General features: G+C 34.5%; 2 protein-coding genes, 1 long non-coding RNA gene and 1 pseudogene across 4 annotated transcripts; 1 reads left to right on the top strand and 3 right to left on the bottom strand.

Annotated features, from left to right (window-relative positions):
- Positions 1–3675: 3675 nt before the first annotated feature.
- Positions 3676–5964, top strand: LOC145585300 (uncharacterized). The gene is made up of 2 exons (XR_014100628.1): positions 3676–3833; positions 5449–5964. It is a non-coding gene; the product is annotated as an uncharacterized LOC145585300 (long non-coding RNA).
- A 1208-nt stretch (positions 5965–7172) lies between these two features.
- On the bottom strand, positions 7173–9344 carry LOC145584292 (PKS-NRPS hybrid synthetase cheA-like). Its single transcript, XM_081641165.1, has 4 exons — positions 9306–9344; positions 8380–9028; positions 7778–8240; positions 7173–7665 (listed from the first exon to the last, which is right to left on the bottom strand). The coding sequence occupies exons 1-4, from the start codon at positions 9342–9344 to the stop codon at positions 7173–7175; spliced, it is 1644 nt and encodes a 547-aa protein (XP_081497291.1).
- LOC145585301 (carbon catabolite repressor protein 4 homolog 1-like) lies at positions 8038–14751 on the bottom strand. The gene is made up of 13 exons (XM_081642013.1): positions 14639–14751; positions 12510–13101; positions 12321–12407; positions 12076–12159; positions 11906–11989; positions 11741–11821; positions 11581–11634; positions 11411–11499; positions 10565–10673; positions 10326–10389; positions 10129–10207; positions 9665–9832; positions 8038–9028 (listed from the first exon to the last, which is right to left on the bottom strand). Exons 2-11 carry the CDS (start codon positions 12840–12842, stop codon positions 10197–10199), a joined length of 996 nt encoding a protein of 331 aa, XP_081498139.1. The 5' UTR covers positions 12843–13101; positions 14639–14751; the 3' UTR covers positions 8038–9028; positions 9665–9832; positions 10129–10196.
- LOC145585302 (carbon catabolite repressor protein 4 homolog 1-like) lies at positions 14199–19851 on the bottom strand (annotated as a pseudogene). The gene is made up of 12 exons (XR_014100629.1): positions 19576–19851; positions 18444–19157; positions 18179–18265; positions 17834–17917; positions 17672–17755; positions 17510–17590; positions 17336–17387; positions 17163–17253; positions 16159–16267; positions 15825–15972; positions 15060–15220; positions 14199–14750 (listed from the first exon to the last, which is right to left on the bottom strand). The product of XR_014100629.1 is annotated as a carbon catabolite repressor protein 4 homolog 1-like (transcript).
- Positions 19852–20933: the final 1082 nt, after the last annotated feature.

Genomic DNA, 20933 nt, shown 5'->3' on the forward strand with positions numbered 1-20933 from the left:
ACCCTTTCAGAGCCGTAGTGAGTTTTGCAAACCAACACCTTGGAGCTTATTTCAAACCATACAAAGACTTTTTCAAACGACACACTAAGCTCGGATCCGAGCTCTCAAAACCTGGAGGTAATTTCATGTACACCTCCTCTTCTAGATCGCCATGTAGAAAATCATTATGAACATCCATCTGTTGAATCTCCCAGTTTTTAGAAATTGCTATAGCAAGAAGGGCGCGAACAGTAGTCATTTTTGCGATCGGAGCAAAAGTCTCACCATAATCAATGCCCTCTTGTTGATGATTACCAAAGACAACCAAACGAGACTTGAGATGTTCAATATCACCATTAGACAAAAATTTCGTCTGGTACACCCACTCACTACCTAGAGCTTTCTTGCCAGGAGGAAGATGCTCTAATGTCCAAGTCCCGTTGTCTTCCAATGCTCTTATTTCCTCTTTCATGGAACGTCGCCAACCATCTGATTTCATGGCTTCTTTAAAAGATTTTGGATCTTTTCCCAAAACAACTAACAGCTGTAAGAAACTTGTGATAATTCACAGAAAACATGTCACAATTTATATATTGTGCTATAGGATAGGGAGTACCTGAGGGATGTGTTGGAGACGATGTATTAGGCGATGCTTGAGATGGACTTTGAGCAAGAATAGTATGTGTCACATAATCTCGTAACTTGACTGACGATATTTTCTCCCTCATTCCATGACCCAATTCTATAGCATTTGAATCAACAGGTTGCTCAAGAGAAATTTGTTGGTCACATTCGATTACGGGCAAAGATGCTTATTGTTCATAATTTGTTGCGGGTGAAGAAGTTTGCTACTCAGATTCGGTGACCGGTGGCATAGCAGTGTGGTCCGCACCCCCTTGTGGCCAGCAGCCATTTGCTGCAGGATGCCTGCGGTGCCCATTGCTAGGTCTTGGGAGGGCTACTCTTGAGTGGCCTGCTGCTGCCTTGCTGGCGCAGCCTTCCCTGCGGGCTGAACAGTGGTGTGTGACACATCACCCACTCCCCCCCTTTCTTCTTCATTACTGGTCTCACCCTCGACCATGTCCCCAACATGTTGAGGCCGGGTTATCATTCTCATTAATATACTCCGCAAAATCATAATCGACAACATCATTCAAAGGCACAATATTTTCTGGTACTATATTTGAAGAAGCCGGGTCGAGAAAAGGAAACACATCTTCAAAAAAATTTACATCACGAGAGACAAAAAATTCTTTCAAATCGAGATCAAAGAGATTCCACCCTTTCTTCCCAAAAAAATACCCCAAGAAAATACACTTACAACTCCTACTTGCAAACTTATCCCTTATTGTTTTTTGATTGTGTGCAAAACATAGACACTCAAAAGTACGAATGGAATCATATGAGGGACAAGTATTAAAAAGAATTTCATAAGGGGTTTTATTGTGTAGCAAATGGGAGGGAGTTCGATTAATTAAATGAACGGCCGCTAGAACACTCTTCCCCCAAAAATAAATTGGTAAAATTGCTTGAAATCTCAAAGCTCTTGCCACATTCAAGATATTTTTGTGTTTTCTCTCAACCCGCCCATTTTGTTGTGGAGTTCCAACACAAGATGTTTGAAACAAAATGCTGGTGGCATTAAAAAAATCACGCAAACAATTAAATTCTGTCCCATTATCACTTTGAACTATTTTAATTGTTTGAGAAAATTGTCTATCAACCATGGCAACAAACGACATAAACATACGAAACACCTCGGTTTTATCAACGAGTAAATAAACCCAAACCGCACGGGAAAAATCATCCACAATTGTCAAAAAATAACGAGCACCACAAGAAGAAGGGTGTCTATATGAACCCCATAAATCAAAATGAACCTTTTCAAAAATTCTAGAAGTCTTGTTTTCACTTACAGGATATTTGTCTCTTTGATGTTTAGCACGAAAGCACACCTCACATGCTTTATTCAAATCACTCTTACAATGACGTACCGGAGGAAGAAGCTTCACCACTTTTTCCGACGGATGTTCCATTCTTTTATGCCATAACTCCAAGGTAGAAGAAGTCGAATTCACTGAAACATGTTGCACTGACTCTGCTCCATTGAAGTAGAAATGTCCATCTCGCCTAATACTCGTTCCAATCAAGTCCCCCGACTAATCCTGTATATCACACATAGAAGAGTTAAATTGGACAATACAATGCATATCATCAATCAATTGCGATATTGAAATTAAGTTACAACTCAATTCCGGAACAAAAAGCACATTTTTAATAACTATTTTGGTCGACAAACGGACCGAACCCTCCTTCGTGGCCATTACTGATTTTCCATTTGGAGGACCAACCGGACAAAACGAGACATCATGAATGTCAAATAACCACATATCATCACAAGTGACATGTCTAGAAGCCCTTGTCTATAATCCACATTCTATTGTCAAACGAACCATTATTCAACCAAACATCATTACTTTTTGTATTACCAATTAAACTTGCTAAAGCCTTCCATTGTTCTGGCGAAAATATTTTAGAAAATCCACCATTGATAAGAGTGTCCGAAGTTCCAACTCCACAACCCCCAATCACGGTGGAAATGGTAAATTTTGATGGCGACGGTAGTAAAGTATTGTCACCGACTGTCACCGACCACGGTTTTTGGGTTTTAATTAACCTGAGCGGCTGATACCATGTCAAATTGTGTAAAACATCAGAGCTTGGATTTCATTAATTACTCTCAGCCAAAATATATAATACAAGCTATTCCCTAATTTTATAGATTAGGAAACTACCTAAAATATATTCACAAGATATTCTAGGCATAAAATAGGGAACAAAATATATCCTATGATACTCTCAAAATATATCCCGCAATAGAAATACTTGAGAAAAAGCCATGCTATCTTTTCCGTTTATAAAAAGGTAATAAAATCTCTGCTATCTTTTCTTTTTTTTTTTTTTTTTTTAAAAAAAAAAAAGGTATGCGGTAATAAAGTATTATCAACCAAAATCTTTCGCGGTCCTTCCACATTTTTGAACTTCCAGAGAGAAAATAACAGAGTAAAATGGAGGATGATGGCAGAAGGAATTCAGACTTCACGGCGCCACACGCTGTGCCAAAGCTGCTCTGCTACTTCCTCCCTCCAAACTTGCATCTGAACTCCGAAGCCAGGTTTCTCCTTTTTCCTCTTTTTCTCCCTCATACAAAGTATCTGAAACAAGTAGAGTGAAAATGATTGATTTAGGAGAATACTATCATCATCATCATAAGATGGTCCAATTGGGAAACATCACAGACACCAAATGAATATATACGTAGTATGTGGTTTCTTTAGGGTATCGCGATTGTTCTAAGATAACAAGTCCATCACTTGGCCAGTGGAGAGCACCACTAAAGCCTTCCACGTTCAATGTGAAACACATGTAATAATTATAATACATTCTTAACACAGCTTCTATGATGAGATCTTTACTACTTCTGTTTTTTTTAGTTGTATCATTTGTAAAACATGGATTCTTAGGTGATTTTTGGAGATGAGGAAATAAAGAGTTAGAAATAAAAAACATGTGATATGGAAAATATAAAAAAGAAAATGATGCATCTAATTTTAACACGGTTGCTAAATACAACCCCTATTTACTTAACACACCCCCTTGAAATCCCCAAAATACCCTTCTCCCTATGTTGTTGTTTCAACTGCTCACTAATCCTCCCCTTAATTTTTACACGACTCTTTTGCAGCAAAAACTCAAACAATTGAAAATGATTCCATGGTTGCAAAGTTGGTGTTCTTTCGACGAAAAAGGGGCAATTAAAATCGAATTTTCGTCAATATCCCATTGTTGTTAAGGTATAATCTCACAATTATCATAATTTTTGTTCCTCTAAGTTTTTAATTAATATTAGGGTTTATTTATTGTGTTTTCTTCAGTCGAATTTGATGCGATTATTGATTTCGTGGGTGTTATCTGTTTAATTGTGGTCGTTTTTTTGTTTTTTTTTTCAATTGAATTTCATGATTATTGGTATTTTTTGTACTATGTATATAATTGGGGTTAGATGCAAGTGTATAATTGGGGTTATTTTTTGTCAATCAAATTGATGATTATTGGTTTTGTTTAGTACTCTGTATTCAATCTTTGTTATTCAATTGATTAAAAAAAAATCTAATTGGGTCCTTTAAAAAAAACAAATTGGGTAAATTGTTGGTTAAGAGCAGTATTTCATATATTTTGTATAATTTAATATCATCTAATTTGAGTATCTTGTGTGAAATAGATTGAGTATTTCATATAGTTGGGCTAAAACAGATGGAGATATTTCATGTAGCTGGGATATAATAGATGACTAGGTTTCATATAAGTGGGTTGTAATAGAGGCATCTAATTCATGCCTTAGTAATGAAATTTAGGGTACTGTCTCATATGGCTTATCCGAAATTGCTATTTCAGTGATTGCTATTTGAATTGAAGATTTTGAATAGTATACTAGTTCTTGTAGAGTAGAGTAGTAGTAGTATTGACTAATGACCAAAAATTGGTGACTAATGACCCAAAATTAGTGACTTATGACCCAAAATTGTTGTTGTTTTGGTGATGATGCAGTCTGGTGTTGTGGTGTTGTCATGTTGCTGCTGTGATATTTTTTTTTACTCAGAAAACGAAGTAATTATATTACAGGCTTAAAGCTTTTAAAACCAAATCATCCAAATCATGCAAAACCCAAACCATCTTGCTGGAAGGGAAAATAACAATATGCTTTGGGGAAAAGTGAAAATTAAAAGTCCAGCAAACATAAACTAAGCTAGAAATATTAAGGCAATAACCAAGATCAGAGAACATGAGAACAGAACATTGGTCCTGAAAGGACTGGATGATAACAACAGTTTTTTTTCTTCTGCTGTGATATAGTATGTAATTAATATCTTTCTCCATGGCCATTAGCCAATAGTGGGGTCCACTATATGCCATTAGTAGAGCCGACAATACTTGCCTCTCTTTCTCTCTTTTCTCTAATTTTTCACTTAAACTCACAAAATAAAATTATCATCTTTCTATTTTTGGAAACCTTAACCTTTCTTCTCTCCCTTTTCTTCTTCTAACCTTAACATAAGCATCTTGGACAACTACATTATTCCATGTTATAAGCTTGCTTAGTATATTGATGACCTCGTTTTGTCTAGTGTATGGTGCCTAATGCAAATTTATGATTCTTTTTAAGACCTCATTAATTAGATTTTACCGAAGTGATTTCAAGATTACTTGATAACTAAATACATACTCCCTAGAAGTGTATATTATGTTATTTGCATAGTACTCCATATAATAAAGTAAGTAGTATGTGACCCCTTTTATAATTTCTTTCTTGAAATGTAATAAGACAATGGAGTGGTAACTTGGAAGAGTTGGCACTGTTAAATAGTTACTCCGTAATTTTGTCATTATCTAATTTTTACTTGGATGTAGATGGTCGATGGAAAGAAAAATCGGCTACATAATAAGCAAATTACAATTTCTGCTCGAGCAAAACGTGCATTAGTGAGGGCATCTCAAGATCCATTACCTGATAACATTACTCAAGAGATTCCGGAGGAAGCCCAAGAGGAGCCTAAGGAAGTTGGAGGAAAACGGGCATGGAACAAAAGACCTCGCACTTTTGATTGGAAACTAACAATTCCAGCGCCGGGTGGTCCGATTTATCTCAGTCTGTGTTGAACTGTTGATGGTGTTCTCAGTTCTATAACTTATTGGGTTTTAGTGGTTCTTTATATAAGATGCACCTGTATGTATTCCATGTGGAGCGGAACGTTTGTGCCTGAGCTTTGAGTTAAACTCTGTTGCATGTACTAAATATGATGCTTTAGTAGCTCAATTATGATGCATCTATACTGTCATACAATTGGAATTTGTAAAATTATACAGAGTACTTTGTACTTAAATGTGATAATTCTTGAAATAGTCAGGGGCTGCGGATTTGGACTTGTTTAATTTTTCAATAATAATTGCTATCTTTTCCCTCATAAAAAAAATTATAATCACTTAGCACTTAAAATTTAAATTCCTAAATAGTGCAAAACATAATACTAAATGAAATCAATAGAATATAATTCCTTAAATTAATCTCTAATGTTGTAGTTGAAACACAAAACAAACTTTTTCAAACAAGCTAAGCTACTGTTTAATGTCCTCGAACGTTTGCAATTTTGTGCCACTGATTAATTCTTGATTGCAAAGGTATGTCCCATCCATTGACACTAGCATGATGATGGCGCCAATATGGATATATGGGTGGAAGCGGAGAATCCTCTTTCATCTCAATCTGTTCAATTAATAAAGTTAATTAGATGCAAAGTAACATTGAATTAAATTAAATATACTACCAACAATACACATACCATTATAAAGTGCTCAGATGACTTTAAAAACCCAAGTGTTATAATCCGTTCTAGAGAGTTTTTTCCTTCTTCTGCAACTAAGGGTAGAAAGGTTAAAGACTGGTCCACTGCCCAACTAACAACCACAACATTATATTTAGTGGCAATGACGAAACCCATATCAATCATACTCATCCAGTAAAATTTTGGTGCTGGTCCCACGTAATGTTGAACGGATTGCAAAGTCCTGTTACAGTCACGTTCCCCTAATACATCAAAATACAAGGTATATCTATATTCAATTTCAATAGCTAGTTCATGCCTCACGGTTGGCCATCGATGTTCATCCTCGTACATCCATCGAGCAATGGCTCTATACCCACAATTTCCATCTCCAATAACATTATGGATATACTGAACAAAAGGCAGAATGGGCAAAGGTAGATCATCAGCAAATGGAGCAACATTCAAAGACAGACCTTGGAAACTATTTGAGGATTTAACACTTTTATTAGAAGAGACATGTGTAGGAGACTTTCCACGACCACAAGAAGAAGACCTACCACGTCCTGGAACAGAGGCAGATGAAGAAGATCGTCCACGACCACGACCACGACCTGTGATTGTCGTTTTAGAATATTTAGAGCACATTTGTTCAGTGTACTCCCAATTGCATGGGTCTCTTTTTGTAGAATTATTCTTTGTTGATGGACGACCTCTGTTATTTTCATTACACTCTGGCTCTCTCAAACTTGTGAATTCAGGATAAATCATTTTTTCTAATTCAGCTGCCAATTTTTTCTTCCTATCTTCAGGTTAATTCAAAATCTCCATAAAATATGAATGTAATACTTTATCAATATCATGTTGACACTCAAATTCAAATTTATTTGATGGCATATCTTGTGAAGAGGCATCATCTATATTAAGCAATTTCCAAAAAGGATGAATATCTGAAAGTTGAATACTCCTACATTCACGTTCCATTGCCATCATCTCATGCGCGCACGGAAGACCATGTGTCTTTCTCAAATAACACCCACAAATACTATCATCCACACCAACAGATTCCATCCGTTTATACTCATTGTCAAGTAAGCGTAAAGCTTTATGAGTAATTTTGCCTCTTAAAAACATGAAGAGTCGTAATACAGTGACATGGGGATCTCTGTTTTGCGACCTTTGAAAAGTTGCCTTGATTTCGTGTGTTTGTGACTCTAAAAATGAGTGAATTTTAGGCCATATGGTATCCAAACTCCCAGTCGAGGTCTTCAACCAACATTTTAATGATGAATGCCCACTTTCCGCCCTAGATAGTAAGAGAAAAATTATTAATCTACTTATTTTCATATATATATATATATATATATATATATATATATATATATATATATAGATTTCTTATAAAATTAATTAAGTACCTGTTACTTGTCCTGTTTCCAAAATGTAGAACATTCATCGTATAAGATCGAACAAATCTGTTTCTATATGGAATAATCCATGATTTATTCACATATTTGAGGATAGCAGGCATTTTAGCAAAAGCGGTAGTCATTTCTTTGAACCTTTTCTCATACATAGCAATAGTGTTAGCTTCTACTACTCTTTGCCACCTTTTCACATAAGCATTCACAATAAGTCGATTTTTTGTCAACTTGCACACATAATTCTCCACATTTTTCTGAATATGCCTAGTACATAAAAGATGAAAAGAATTGGGAAATACAATGGCAATAGCATTCATAAGAGCCAATTCCCTATCAGTTACAATTGCACCTGGTAATTTATCTGGATCAAATAATTGTTTCACACAACTAAGAGCCCATTCATAACTCCCTCTTTGTTCATCTTTTAACCAAGCAAATCCAATAGCAAAATTTTTACCTGTGGGAACCATGCCAACTATTTCTAGAAAAGGCATTTTATATTTATTTGTCTTGTAGGTGCAATCAACTATCAAAACGTAGTGAAATAAACGCAGCATACTAATTACATTAGGATGTGCAAAAAATATATCCCTTACCACATCCGTGCCTACTTCTTCCCGATGCCACTGAATGTAGCCTATCAACAATTAGTTTCATAAGTTGTTGCATCACAGATCGACCTCCTAGTGACTCTGTTTTAAACTTTTGACGGGCATTGTATATGTGCTTCACTGTAACCAGAGTCTTTTTATTCACTGTTTTCAAAATATTCATAATTTGAAGTGGTTGTACATGAGACTTTGAAAGCTCTTGTACTAATGATAGGTCATCTTTACTCAACTTGCCGATAATTGCACGACCCTCATTATAGTCTGGAAGTTTATGATTGTGTATACCATGGCGGACAAACACACTCCATCCACCACCAACATGCTCTCTTGCTTGAAGTCTGAAAGGACACATCATTTTTTTTGTTCCTGTAAATTTTTCCACATCCACGGGAATTCCAGACTTGCTGAGCCTATATTTACCGGCTCTCTCACAAGTTAAGGTAGCTTTTGCCGTACCTAGTCCATGACCTTCTCCATATTGTGAACGAGCAATGATAATGACCATATTGTGCATTTTACCAACTTCTATGACCCAATCAAGCATGGCTTTTCTAGAAGGAAATATAGTTGTGGTTGTAAAATATTCACTATAGTCAATTGCATTCTCACATACTTTTTCAATGTATGCATCATCCTATCAAAGTTAAACAACATTAAAAAAAAAAAAATCATATAACATATCAAAATTATATTTTTCAAGCCTCGTAAAAAGCATATAACAATACTTTTTCAAGCCTTTTATTATTCATGTATGATATCAAAATTAAAGCATATCATTTCATTAAAAGCATATAACATGCCACAACAGATAATCATGCAACTTGTGTTAAAAGAGTACTCATATCAATTGTTCGTCCATAATCTTGATATTTTGTACTTGGAAAAAAAATATAAGAAATAGATAAACTTACATTAATTCCAAAATCTTCCAGATCAAAATTATCATCCATTGTAATCCCAATGAGTATTACATTTATTCAGATTCTTTATCAAGTTGAAAGAGGAGGAGAAAAGATAATTTATATATTTCTATTAGGGTTAAAAAATAAGGGGAAAAGGGTGAGGAGAAAAGATAACTTTTATATTTCCATTAGGGTTAAAAACTAAGGGAAAAAGGGTTACGTCAAGTAAACTTAGGTTGCGTTTAGCACACCCCAATTTTAAACTTCCTTATTTCAAAAGTGATGTATCTACAACTACAAAGAAACAGAGGAAGTAGATGTTTTAATGCAGTTTTATTCACCAGGGTACATAATATTTTTTGACATACCATCATATGAACCATGCAAATGCGCAACTTCACCATAATACGGTTTTGTGATTTGAAAACTTCCCATGAGTACAATATGATCTGACGACCACAAATTGGAGGGAAGCGCTGTACCCACACTCTCCAAGTCAGGGAGGTCCAAGACCCCGTCAACTTTCAAACTATCCTCTGTAAGAACAAAATACGAGTATAGAATTAACTAAAACTATTTTTTAAAAGCTGAAGTAAATAAAATCTGATGAATAAATTAGCCAGCAGTGGCAATTTATAACAGTTTAGATCATGGTGACTTAATTACAGTAGGTAGGATAGCACATGGCACGCCTCTGGTAGAGTGAGATTGAAAAATTAATAACATATACTCCCTCTGTCCAAAATCAAGTGCTCGTTTCTAAATTTTTTTCGGTTTTTAAGGTAATTGAGTAAAGCATGTTATGATTCTTGAGGAAGATAACAATATGTACCATCAATCCATTGGATAAGGCTCGTGAACGGAAGATTTGCAGGGTCTGGGAGTTTAGGAACCACGACACTACCTTACCCCTTCCAAGAATCAAGAAAAGATGACTTTGTAAATAGCAAGAAGGGGGACACAACAGAGAAATTATAGACCTTGAGTCCTTGACAAACAATACGACAAAGGCAAAATCTGAAAGAATACCTGTGTAAAAGATATAATCCAAACTGGTAAGAGGTTCCGCCCTTATTACAGAATAAGCACTTGCCTGCAATGAAGAAACTCACTGTAACCAAAAATAATCATAGGTGAAAATATTTTGGGATAAAAGAGAAATGCAGCAGCTAATCAGTAGCATCAGACGCAACATAATTACTACAAGAATGCCGTACATACAAGAGTCGAAGTCATAAAAAATATAAGAATTTCAAATCTGAAGTTACCAATTGCATTGAATGGTGAAGTTTGAGATGCTGAAATATACGTAGTGGATCAGGAGCCTGTGCACGTGCAATATCCACTGCACGCTCTGTGAGCAGAACGTAAGGATCACTGCAACAACAGATCATTTGTAAGAAACAGATCATGAGAAGCTATATATTCATGACTGATATAAATAGATTTTAATAAATCTTGTTTTACTCAATTTGAAGTTGTAATAAGTGGAGAGCATGAGCTAATTACCTCAATCAACAATAATTATCACTCCCGTTTAACAAAAGTAAACAGCAATTAGCCTGTCAATATTTTGCTAAATATAGAGCAGTGACAATTCACAAATAATCACTGTAACTAAGCTCTTTTTTCTTCTTTTGGACTTGAACCATCAAGATAAGTCATCAAGGTCTCGTCACAACTAACAACTAATTCTGCAAGTTAAGTCATCAGTTAAGGTCTGAAAGATAGGAGGAAGGGAAACTTTATAAGGCATGCAAGCAAGAAGTTCAATACAATCCACTTCAAATTTGGAAGCAAGAAGTACAGTAAAAACTCACTCATGCAACAGCAGCTCATTTTATCTCATAATAAGTTTTGAGTAGAAGACTAACAGTATCATACAAGCATTTTTCAAGAACAATGGAAATTAAGGTTTAGTGCAGAGGATCGTTGAAAGCATGGATCAAATAATCCGTAGATCAGCATTAGCAAATGCTGGAATGGGCGCAATCAGATATATTTACAAGTACTGTCAGCTAATACTCATTAAAAAATAAAATCCCATTATTCACCATGAAATCCATGTCAGAAAAATTCAAATCTCATCCTCATGCTGAATTTAGGTGTCTCACCTTCCAGGATAAGAGTTCATATCCCCACAGATAAAGAGTGGCATTCTTGGGTCAATAGTCTTCTCTATCTCATTGACAAGATTAGAAACCTTTGCATACAAAATATCCTCAAGTCAATGTTTTGTATGCCAACATCAAAATATAGAGATAATACCAAAATCCCAATATACCTGGAGTAACTTCACATCTGGGAATCCCCTACCAGCATATATGTGAGTATTAACCTGTGCATTAAGAAAGTAATTTGTTGAAAATGCAAAACACATTGTCATTAACCTTAAAATTAAGCATCTAATAATAAAAAAAAAGTATCAGAAATTCAGGCAGCACCACACAGAATTTGGAATAAGTTGCAGCACTCTGAGCAGAGTTTCCCACCACCTCCAATATGACAGCAAGAGCTACATTGTCCTGTATACAAAAGTTTCTGATTACCAGGAATCCAAAAATCGAATTCTACACGATTTCATGAACAAACAAAATAAGATTATAGACCTTAACCAATCGAATTGTAGCCTGTTTCCTCAAGCTCGGTTCCAACTTTTCCATCAGTGACAATGCAGGCATCCCATACTCAAGCTATAACCAAGGGGAAAAAGATCATAAACATAATGCATCACCATCCTTATAAGTCCACAAAATACCCTGGAAAGAGTTAATGTTACCTGATAGGATTCGACTTCATTAAATTTGTCATTGCGGTAAAACGTGGCACATCCATCAATGGTATAACCGCTACCTGTGTAAAACTGGGTAAATACAAAATAAAGGCATGAGAATAGCCTAAGAGCCACTGAACACTAACTCTTAAGAAGATAAGTCCAATTATATCCTAATGCAGCCAGCCAGAAGCAGAAAAGATCAGTCTTTAGCCCAACAATAAGGAAAAGTGACAAATTTGGAAAAATACCACGTTATTCTTGCTCTTGTAGACAGCAGAATAGCCAAAACTTTCTAGCTTTGGCTTGAAGAATTTCACAAAGTGATCAATCTGAACCTGCCAAAACACAATATATGACAAATTTTGCAGATGTGACTAACAGGCAAGTCAAGCATAAACAAGTAGGATGGCAAATACATGAAAAATCTGAGTCATTACCTCTTGAAGGCACAAAATATCTGCATCATATTGTATCAATTCATGAAGCAGACTTTCCCCGCGGTATTTCCATTCTAGAAACTCTTCGGGACAGTGAGGATATTTGTGTGCATAGACATAGATGTCGGACAACATATTATAAGTTAGAACAGTAATATTGCCAACCTCAGTAATATCAGTATTCAGTGAATCTGGAATCCAATAAAGAGAAGGAGACAGCAAGTTTTGGCTCTGAATGGCAGGGTCTGTCACAAAGGTCTCATCTGCATACACTGCAGTTTCAGATTGTCGCTTAATAAACTCTTCTACTATTTTATCAGGCCATAAAACCATATCAGCAGGTGACCAAAAATCAAATCTATTCAAATTTCCCCTTGCTTCAGCATCCTCGTTGCAAGAATTGCTAACATTTTCATTACGATGATCCAAATAATGGTTCTTCCATGCATCTTGGAAGCAATTGTTTGAGCAGTAGCTGTTTTTGACAGGCAATCCATTTTTCACACATTCTATACACTGCACAGTCGCTACATCATTGATTTGTATAGAACAATAACGTATGTCAGCATTATCAACACCTTGTTCTGGAAACCTGTGTAAAGTTAATGGTAGTGACAATAACAATCAGATGTCAGAAATTAATGATGTTATCGATGAAATTAATTTGAGTCTAACTATGTTATCGATTCACAGCTGTTCAAAAGTAGAAACAAAGATCATTTAAACTAACCGATGTAAGAACATACAAGTAGCTTCTTTAGAACCATCAAAACCAGAAAAATTTGGTGTCGATTCACAGTGGATCTTTTGTAAAGTTTGATGATGCATTTTGATGATTTTGATTGCAAAAACAATAAAGACTTGGTGTTGTTTACTTGTTTGATCACTTAAGAACTTGTTTTAGTAAAAAGTTGCAAATTGCATTGTTTAATATTTTGGGGGGGGGGGGGGGGGGGGATAATGAATAGAATGCCGAATTGACTACGAGATTGATTATTGACTATTTTCTGTTTTTTATGTTAATTTATCAATAAATTTAATACAATGTTATTGACTTGGTTCGTCGCCTTCCATTGTTTAGAGATGATAATCCAATGATTTGGTAGGTCTGAAGATGTCTGATAACCAAATCACCCTATATATTAAAACATACAGTACTATTCTTTATTTATTTTCTTATTTTTCTTAGCCTTCAAGGAAACACATCATTTCGTTATTTAGCGTTCTTATATAGAATGCGCTCTCCCCTTTTTCTTTCATTCCCAATATAAATTTTTGGAAGTAATTAAACAAATTTCTTTCTTCAAAAAAAAAAAAAAAAAAAAAACTAAAAAAAGATACAAAAACAAAATTCTTGCAATTTTATGGTATCTCGTTTTGTATTTTTAATATTTATTTAGCTATCGTTCGCTTTAACACAATCACATTATACATTTATGCTTACTTGCTTAGGTATTCAATTATTACGGGCGACTGTTGATTAAGAAGGTAAGAATAATGAAAGAGTATATTTATAAACAAAATCTAATGATCTAGCGTGTTAAAAGCTTAAAATTTTAAAAAAAAAGTCTGAAATTTTGGGTTAATGAAGTATGACATCATTTTGCGTTATTTATTATTAGTTGCACCCGAGAAGCTAAGAGCAACAAAATATGCACATCATAAAGTTATGTTGGATTATAGATTTTGGAAATGAGAGACAAAACTATGTAAAATAGAAATTAGAAAACCTATGTAGATTCTTGAAATAAAAGGAATTATTACTTTAACAATTATCTCATTTACTCCATATACAAAATACGGAGTAATATATACCCCGTAAACTATAAAGTACTTTATTATTATTATAAGTTAATTACCGTACTTTACAAGTAGATAAGGAGAATAAGTTGATTGAATTCAGCCAATTGACACCTCTAAAAAGTGCAATCAGACTTTTTAAATTAAATTCAACAGAACTTTAAAGGAAGTTGCATCATAAGTTCATAACACAAACACAAACACAAAACGAAAATGTTTCACCAATCGGAAATTTCATACTCGCCTTCAACACACCATTTCATTAATTAGCTATTGTATAATAACGTGTGCTCTCCTCATTCTCGCCTTTCCCAATTAAAAAAACTTACGCGGAAGCAATTCAGACTCTCACAATGCCATACGCTGTGCCAAAGCTGCTATGGCTGCTATCTGACACAAGGTTACTTCTTCTCTTTCTCTTTCTCTCTCTAAACAGAGCCTCTGAAAAAAGTAGAGTGAAAATGATTAAGAAGAATACAATCATCATTAGATATCTGGATTTCATGAGATGATCTTTAAAGAACCAATTGGGAAACATCAGACACCAGAAGAATATGTAGTTAATTAAGGATATATAGCCGATGTTCTAAGATCATAAGTCCATCATTTGGGTAGCGGACAGCACTACTAAAGCCTTCAATGTTCAATGAGAAACACATGTAATAAAAAATACATTCATATGTAATAAAAAATACATGATGAGATCTTTACTAAATGTTTAAGTGCAACTTCAAGAGCCACTAAACATACCATCATGTGCACATTGCAATTTCACCCAAGAAACGGTCTTGTAATTCGAAAACTTCCCATGAGCGCAATATGGTCTGATGACCAGAAAGGGGAGGGAAGCGCTCTACCCACACTCTCAAATTCAGGGAGCACTAAGAGGCCTTCGACTTCCAAGCTATCCACTGTAAGAACAAAATATAGAATTAACTAAAACTATTTTATAAAGCAGAAGTAAATGCAAGTTGATGAATATATCAGACAGTAGCAATTAATTAAAGTTTAAAGAATGGTGACTTAATTTTATTAATGAAGTTAAAAAAAAAATGTAGGTAGGTTAGCACATGACACGCCTTTGGTAGAGTGAGTTGAGAAACCAATGAATAACTAGTGACACACGGGTCAAAAAAATCATTCAGCAGCAAAATCTTTGACTAGCAAAGTACCAGTCAGTATTACTGCATAGCAACAACATTCCTGTTGTAAAGAATTATGATTATGTGCTCCCAAATGAAAACACGTACAGTCTAAAGAAAGGTGATGTTTATAATAAAGTGGATTATGAGGTTGTGAAAAGTTACGACTCTTGAAGAAGATAACAATCTATACCATCAATCCATTGGATAAGGCTCCTGAAAAGAAGATGGCAGGGTCTGGAAGTTTAGGAATCACACAACCTTACCCCTTCCAAGAATCAAGAAAAGATGACTTTGTAAATAGCAGGAAGGGGAACAAAACAAATTTAGACCTTGGCAAACAATACGACAAAGGCATAATATGAAAGAATACCTGGGTAAAAGATATAATCCAAGGTGCTACCATAAAAAGGTGTCAAACTGGTGAAAAGAGGCTCCCCTGTTTTAGAATGCTTCATTTTCATCCTTCTTCTTTTGATATCATTGAGATGCTTGAGAAATGTTGACGCATATGCACTGGCCTGCAACGAAGTACTCACTGTAACAAAATATAATCATGGTGAAAAATTTTGGGATAAAAGAGAAACGCAGCAGCTAATCAGTACCATCAGGCACAACATAACTACTACATAAACGGCGTACATAAAAGAATTGAGGTACAGTGTCAAAAATCATAAAAAGATACAAGAATATCAATCTGAAGTTACCAATTTCATTGAATGGTGAAGTTTGAGATGCTGAAATATACATAGTGGGTCAGGTGCCTCTGCACACGCAATATCCACCTCATGCTTTGTGAGCAGAACATAAGGATCACTGCAACAACAGATCTTTTTCTAAGAAACAGATCATGAGAAACTATACATTCATGATTGATATAAATAGATTTTGAACGGATCTTTTTCTGATAAATTTAAAATAGTTGTAATAGGTGGAGAGCATGGTAACTAGCTAATTTGCTAACATCTGATGAGAACTCCAGTTCACAGATAATCTTTCTTTCCCTTTTTTTTTTGGTCCACTTATGGGTTTAAGGCTTTGATTATTTAATTGATTGTATAATTTAGGGTAACTATCCTCAATTAACATTAATAATCACTCCCATTTTACACAGTTTACAGCAAATAGCCTGTCAATATTTTGCTAAATATAGAGCAGTGACAATTCACAAACAATCACAATAACTAAGCACTTTTTACTACATATTGGACTTAAACCTATGCAGTCTTTAAAAAGCTACCAACAAATCATCAAGGTACCATCACAACTTACAACAACTTCTGCAAGTCATCAGTTGAAGACTGACAGATAGCAGGAAGGGCAACTTTATTGGTTTGCAAGCATTAAGTTCAATAACAATCCACTTCATATTTGGAAGCAAGTAGTTCAGTAAAAAGGCACTCATGCAACAGCAGCTCATTACTATCTCATAATCAGGTAGGGGTAGCAAACTAGTAGAGTATCATACAAGCATTTTACAAGCACAATGGAAATTAAGGTTTAGCACAGAAGAAGTTTAGAGTTTTAGACCGTTGAAAGGTATGAAAGCATGGATCAAATAATAAGTAGATCAGTATTAGCAACTACTGTCAGATATATTAACAAGTACTGTCAGCTAAAACTCTTATACAAACAAGAAAGCCCATTATTCACCATGAAATCCATGTCAGTAAAATTCAATTCGTCCTCATGTTGAATGTAGGTGTCTCACCTTCCAGGAAAAGAGTTCATATCCCCACAGATAAAGAGAGGCATCTTTGAGTCAATAGTCTTTTCTGTTTCATTGACAAGATCAGAAACCTTTGCGTACAAAAACATCCTCAAGTCAAGGTTCTGTAAGCCGACATCAAATTATAGAGATAATACCAAAATCTAAAAAACCCTGGAGTAACTTCACATCTGGGAATCCCTTACCAGCATATATGTGAGTATTAACCTGCGTATTAAGAAAGAAATATCTTGGAAATGCAAAAAATATGGTCATTAACCTAAAATTGAGCATCTAATAAACAAACTGTATCCAACACAATCAATAAATAACAGAAATTCGAGCAGCACCACACAGAGTCTGGAAAGAGATGCAGCACTATCAGCAAAATTGCCCACCACCTCCAATATGACAGCAAGAGGTATGTTGTCCTGAAAACAAAAATTTCTAATTTTTAGGAAAAAAATCCAAATCGACACGATTTCACGAACAAACAAAATAAGAATATAGACCTTTATCAGTCGAACTCTAGCATGATCCCTCAAGCCTGGTTCCAGTTTTTCCATAAGTGACAATGCAGACTTACTGTACTCAAGCTATAACCAAGGGCGGAAAGATCATAAACATAGCATCCTTACAAGTCCACAAAATCCCCTAGAAAAGGTCAACATTACTTCATAGGACATAACCTCCTTAAATATGTCATTGCGGTAAAACGTGGCACATCCATCAATTGTATAACCACTACCCGTGTAAACCTGGGTAAAATACATAAAATAAAAGACATAAGAATAGCCTAAGGGCCACTCAACACTAAATCTTAAGAAGATGTTATTGACCAGTTGATTCATTGATCATCCCCAGAGTCTAGACATATATTCTTATTCAAACTCAAGAATGCATTTTAGCACACAAGAGTCTAAGAGTAGTCCAACAATATCCTAATGCAGCCAGCCAGAAGCAGAAAAGATCAGTCTTTAGCATAACAAGAAGTAGAAACAACAAATTAGGAAAAATACCTCTTTAGTCTTTTTCTTGTAGGCAACAGAATAGCCAAAACTTTCTAGCTCTGGCTTGAAGAATTTCTCTCAGTGATCACTCTGAACCTGCATAAGACACAATATATATGACAACAACTTTCACCCTTTCCAAGTACTGCATACAAGTAAAGATATTATTCACTTCATACAGTATGACAAATTTTACAGACATGACTAACACTCTTATCAGTATCAAGCATAAACAAGTAGGATGGCAAATGTCCATGAAAATCTGAGTCATTACCTCTTGAAGGCACAAAATATCTGCATTATACTTTATCAATTCACGAAGCAGATTTTTTCAGCGGTATTCCCATGTTAGAGCCCATTCAGGACAGTAAGGATATTTGTCCACATAAACACAGATGTCAGAAAATATATTATAAGTTAGAACATTGAAATTGCCAGCTTTTGAAACCTTTTTAGTCAGGTCATGGTTCTCAGTTTTCGGTGAATCTGGTAGCCAAATAAGAGAACGAGACGACAAATTTAGCCTCTGAATGGTAGGGTCTGTCACAGCAAAGGCCTCATCTGCACACACTGCAGCTTCAGGTTGGAGCTTAAAACTAATGCCAACACCATCAGCTGATGGTATTAAAGCATTTGAAGGGCCCAACTTGTTAACCCACATCCTCCCTGTTGGTATAACCACTCGTATCTTTTCATCAAACCATGACACCATATCACCAGGTGGCCAAGAATTACATCTATTTAGAGTTCCCCGTGCTTTATTATCCTTGATAAAAGCATTGCTAACATTTGCACTATGATGATGCAAATAATGGTTCTTCCATGCATCTCGGAAACACTTGTTTGAGCAGTGATAACTGTGTTTGACAGGCAGTCCATTATTAACACATTCTATACACTGTACAGTTGCAACATCATTGCTGTGTATAGAAACAATAACGTATGTCAGCGTGGTCAACGGAATCAGTACCTTGTTCTGGAAACCCGTGTATAGTTAATTGCAGTAATTATTTAGCTTTCAAGAAATATATACAAGATGGAATATTCACAAACCGAAGAAGTAAAATTCTTTTCAAGTTTTGAGGAAATTCTGTTGTTAGCTAAACATCTGTTAACTGCGAAAAATACTTTATACAAAATCAGGGTATTTGAATTGTAGTTGCTAATGTAGTACATGAAAGTAGTACATTGCTAATGTAATCACAGTACTTCATAAAACATAAATTTGAACTACAATTCAAATACCCTAATTCCCAATACCTTACAAATTACAACTTCAGACTCAAATTCTGTAAGCATATAACACAAAATTTCGTCCAATTTACAAAAAATTACGATCATACAATAATAAACCGATCAAAATTGTTCAATAAAAAGGAAAATGGAGATTATTTAAACTAACCGATGAAAGAAAAGAGCACTTTTGGGAGCATCAGAACCAGAAGAAATTGGAATCAATTCACAGCGGATCTCTTGTAAAGTTTGAAAATCCTCCATTTTGATGATTGGATTGCAGAAATTTTGATGAAATTGGCAACATTAAAATCCAAGAAAAAAGTAGCAGATTTTTTGGCGAAATTGAAATTTATAGTTGATAACAACATAGAAAGAATTAGGGGGTTTTGATCAAGAAACAAGTTTAGGTGTTTTGGTGGAAAGTTGCAAATTGCAATTGTTTATTGTTTGGCGGGGAAATGAGGATGAATAGAATGAGAAGTTGAGCACGAGACTGGATTGTTTATTGACAGAGTTGAATTGGCCTGTTCTAATTGACTGAACTGAGCTGAACTTATTAATTAGTGATTTTTAAGTACGGATTAGTGATCTTTGGTTATTTATTATTATACATATGTGTATATACAAATACACATATTAAAATATTTAAGAAAAATATACTATATAATTAAAATATTTATGGAAAATATATTAAAAACATGAAACCCCAAAACATTTTAAAAACATATACTATTTAATTAAAAAATAAAATATTATTACGACAAAAGAACACAAAACACTTTGTAAAAAATTATCACAATTAAAAATAAAAATAAAAAAAAAGCTGGAACGAAATTAAATAAAGCCAACCCCCCCCCCCCCCCCCCAACTGTATACCACTCTCTTTGTTATTCTAATTAATACAATGTTATTATTACTTATTATTATTATTAATTTATTATTATTATTATTATTATTATTATTATTGTCGTTGTTGTAATAAGAGCTTAAAACAATGAAATTTGGCTTTATATCATTAGCAATATCATTAGACATAAACTTAACTTAACTGAACTAATTAGAGCTGAACTGAATTGAACTGAACTGAAAATAAACGTATGAGTGAGAACAAGCCCTTAGTCTCACTATTTTCTGTTTTTTATTTTTTTATTTTTTTTATTTTTTTAATTTGACTTAATCAAATAAATACAATTGTTATTGACTTGGTTCGAAAACAATTGTTTAGAGTTGATATAATCAATTTATTTATTATATTTGTAGAAATCATTAATGGGATTGGTTGTATCGATTTTGTTTTTGAGAAGGCGAACATATGCTAATTGGATAGATAAAACATACTTTTACTTATTACTAGTAGTAAAATTATAATTGATCTATATTAGATTTCACAATTATCTATGTCCTCTTTTACATTATCTTTTTATTTCATGTAGCCTTCCATGATGATTTATTCCTCTGTAGTAGTTTTGATTTTGATTTTTGTTTGGTTCAATTGGCAGTAAGGAGAAATAAGGCATTTTTTACAAAA

The sequence above is a fragment of the Chenopodium album genome, chromosome 16, assembly GCF_948465745.1.
Source record: "Chenopodium album chromosome 16, dcCheAlbu1.1, whole genome shotgun sequence".
Taxonomy (NCBI): domain Eukaryota; kingdom Viridiplantae; phylum Streptophyta; class Magnoliopsida; order Caryophyllales; family Amaranthaceae; genus Chenopodium; species Chenopodium album.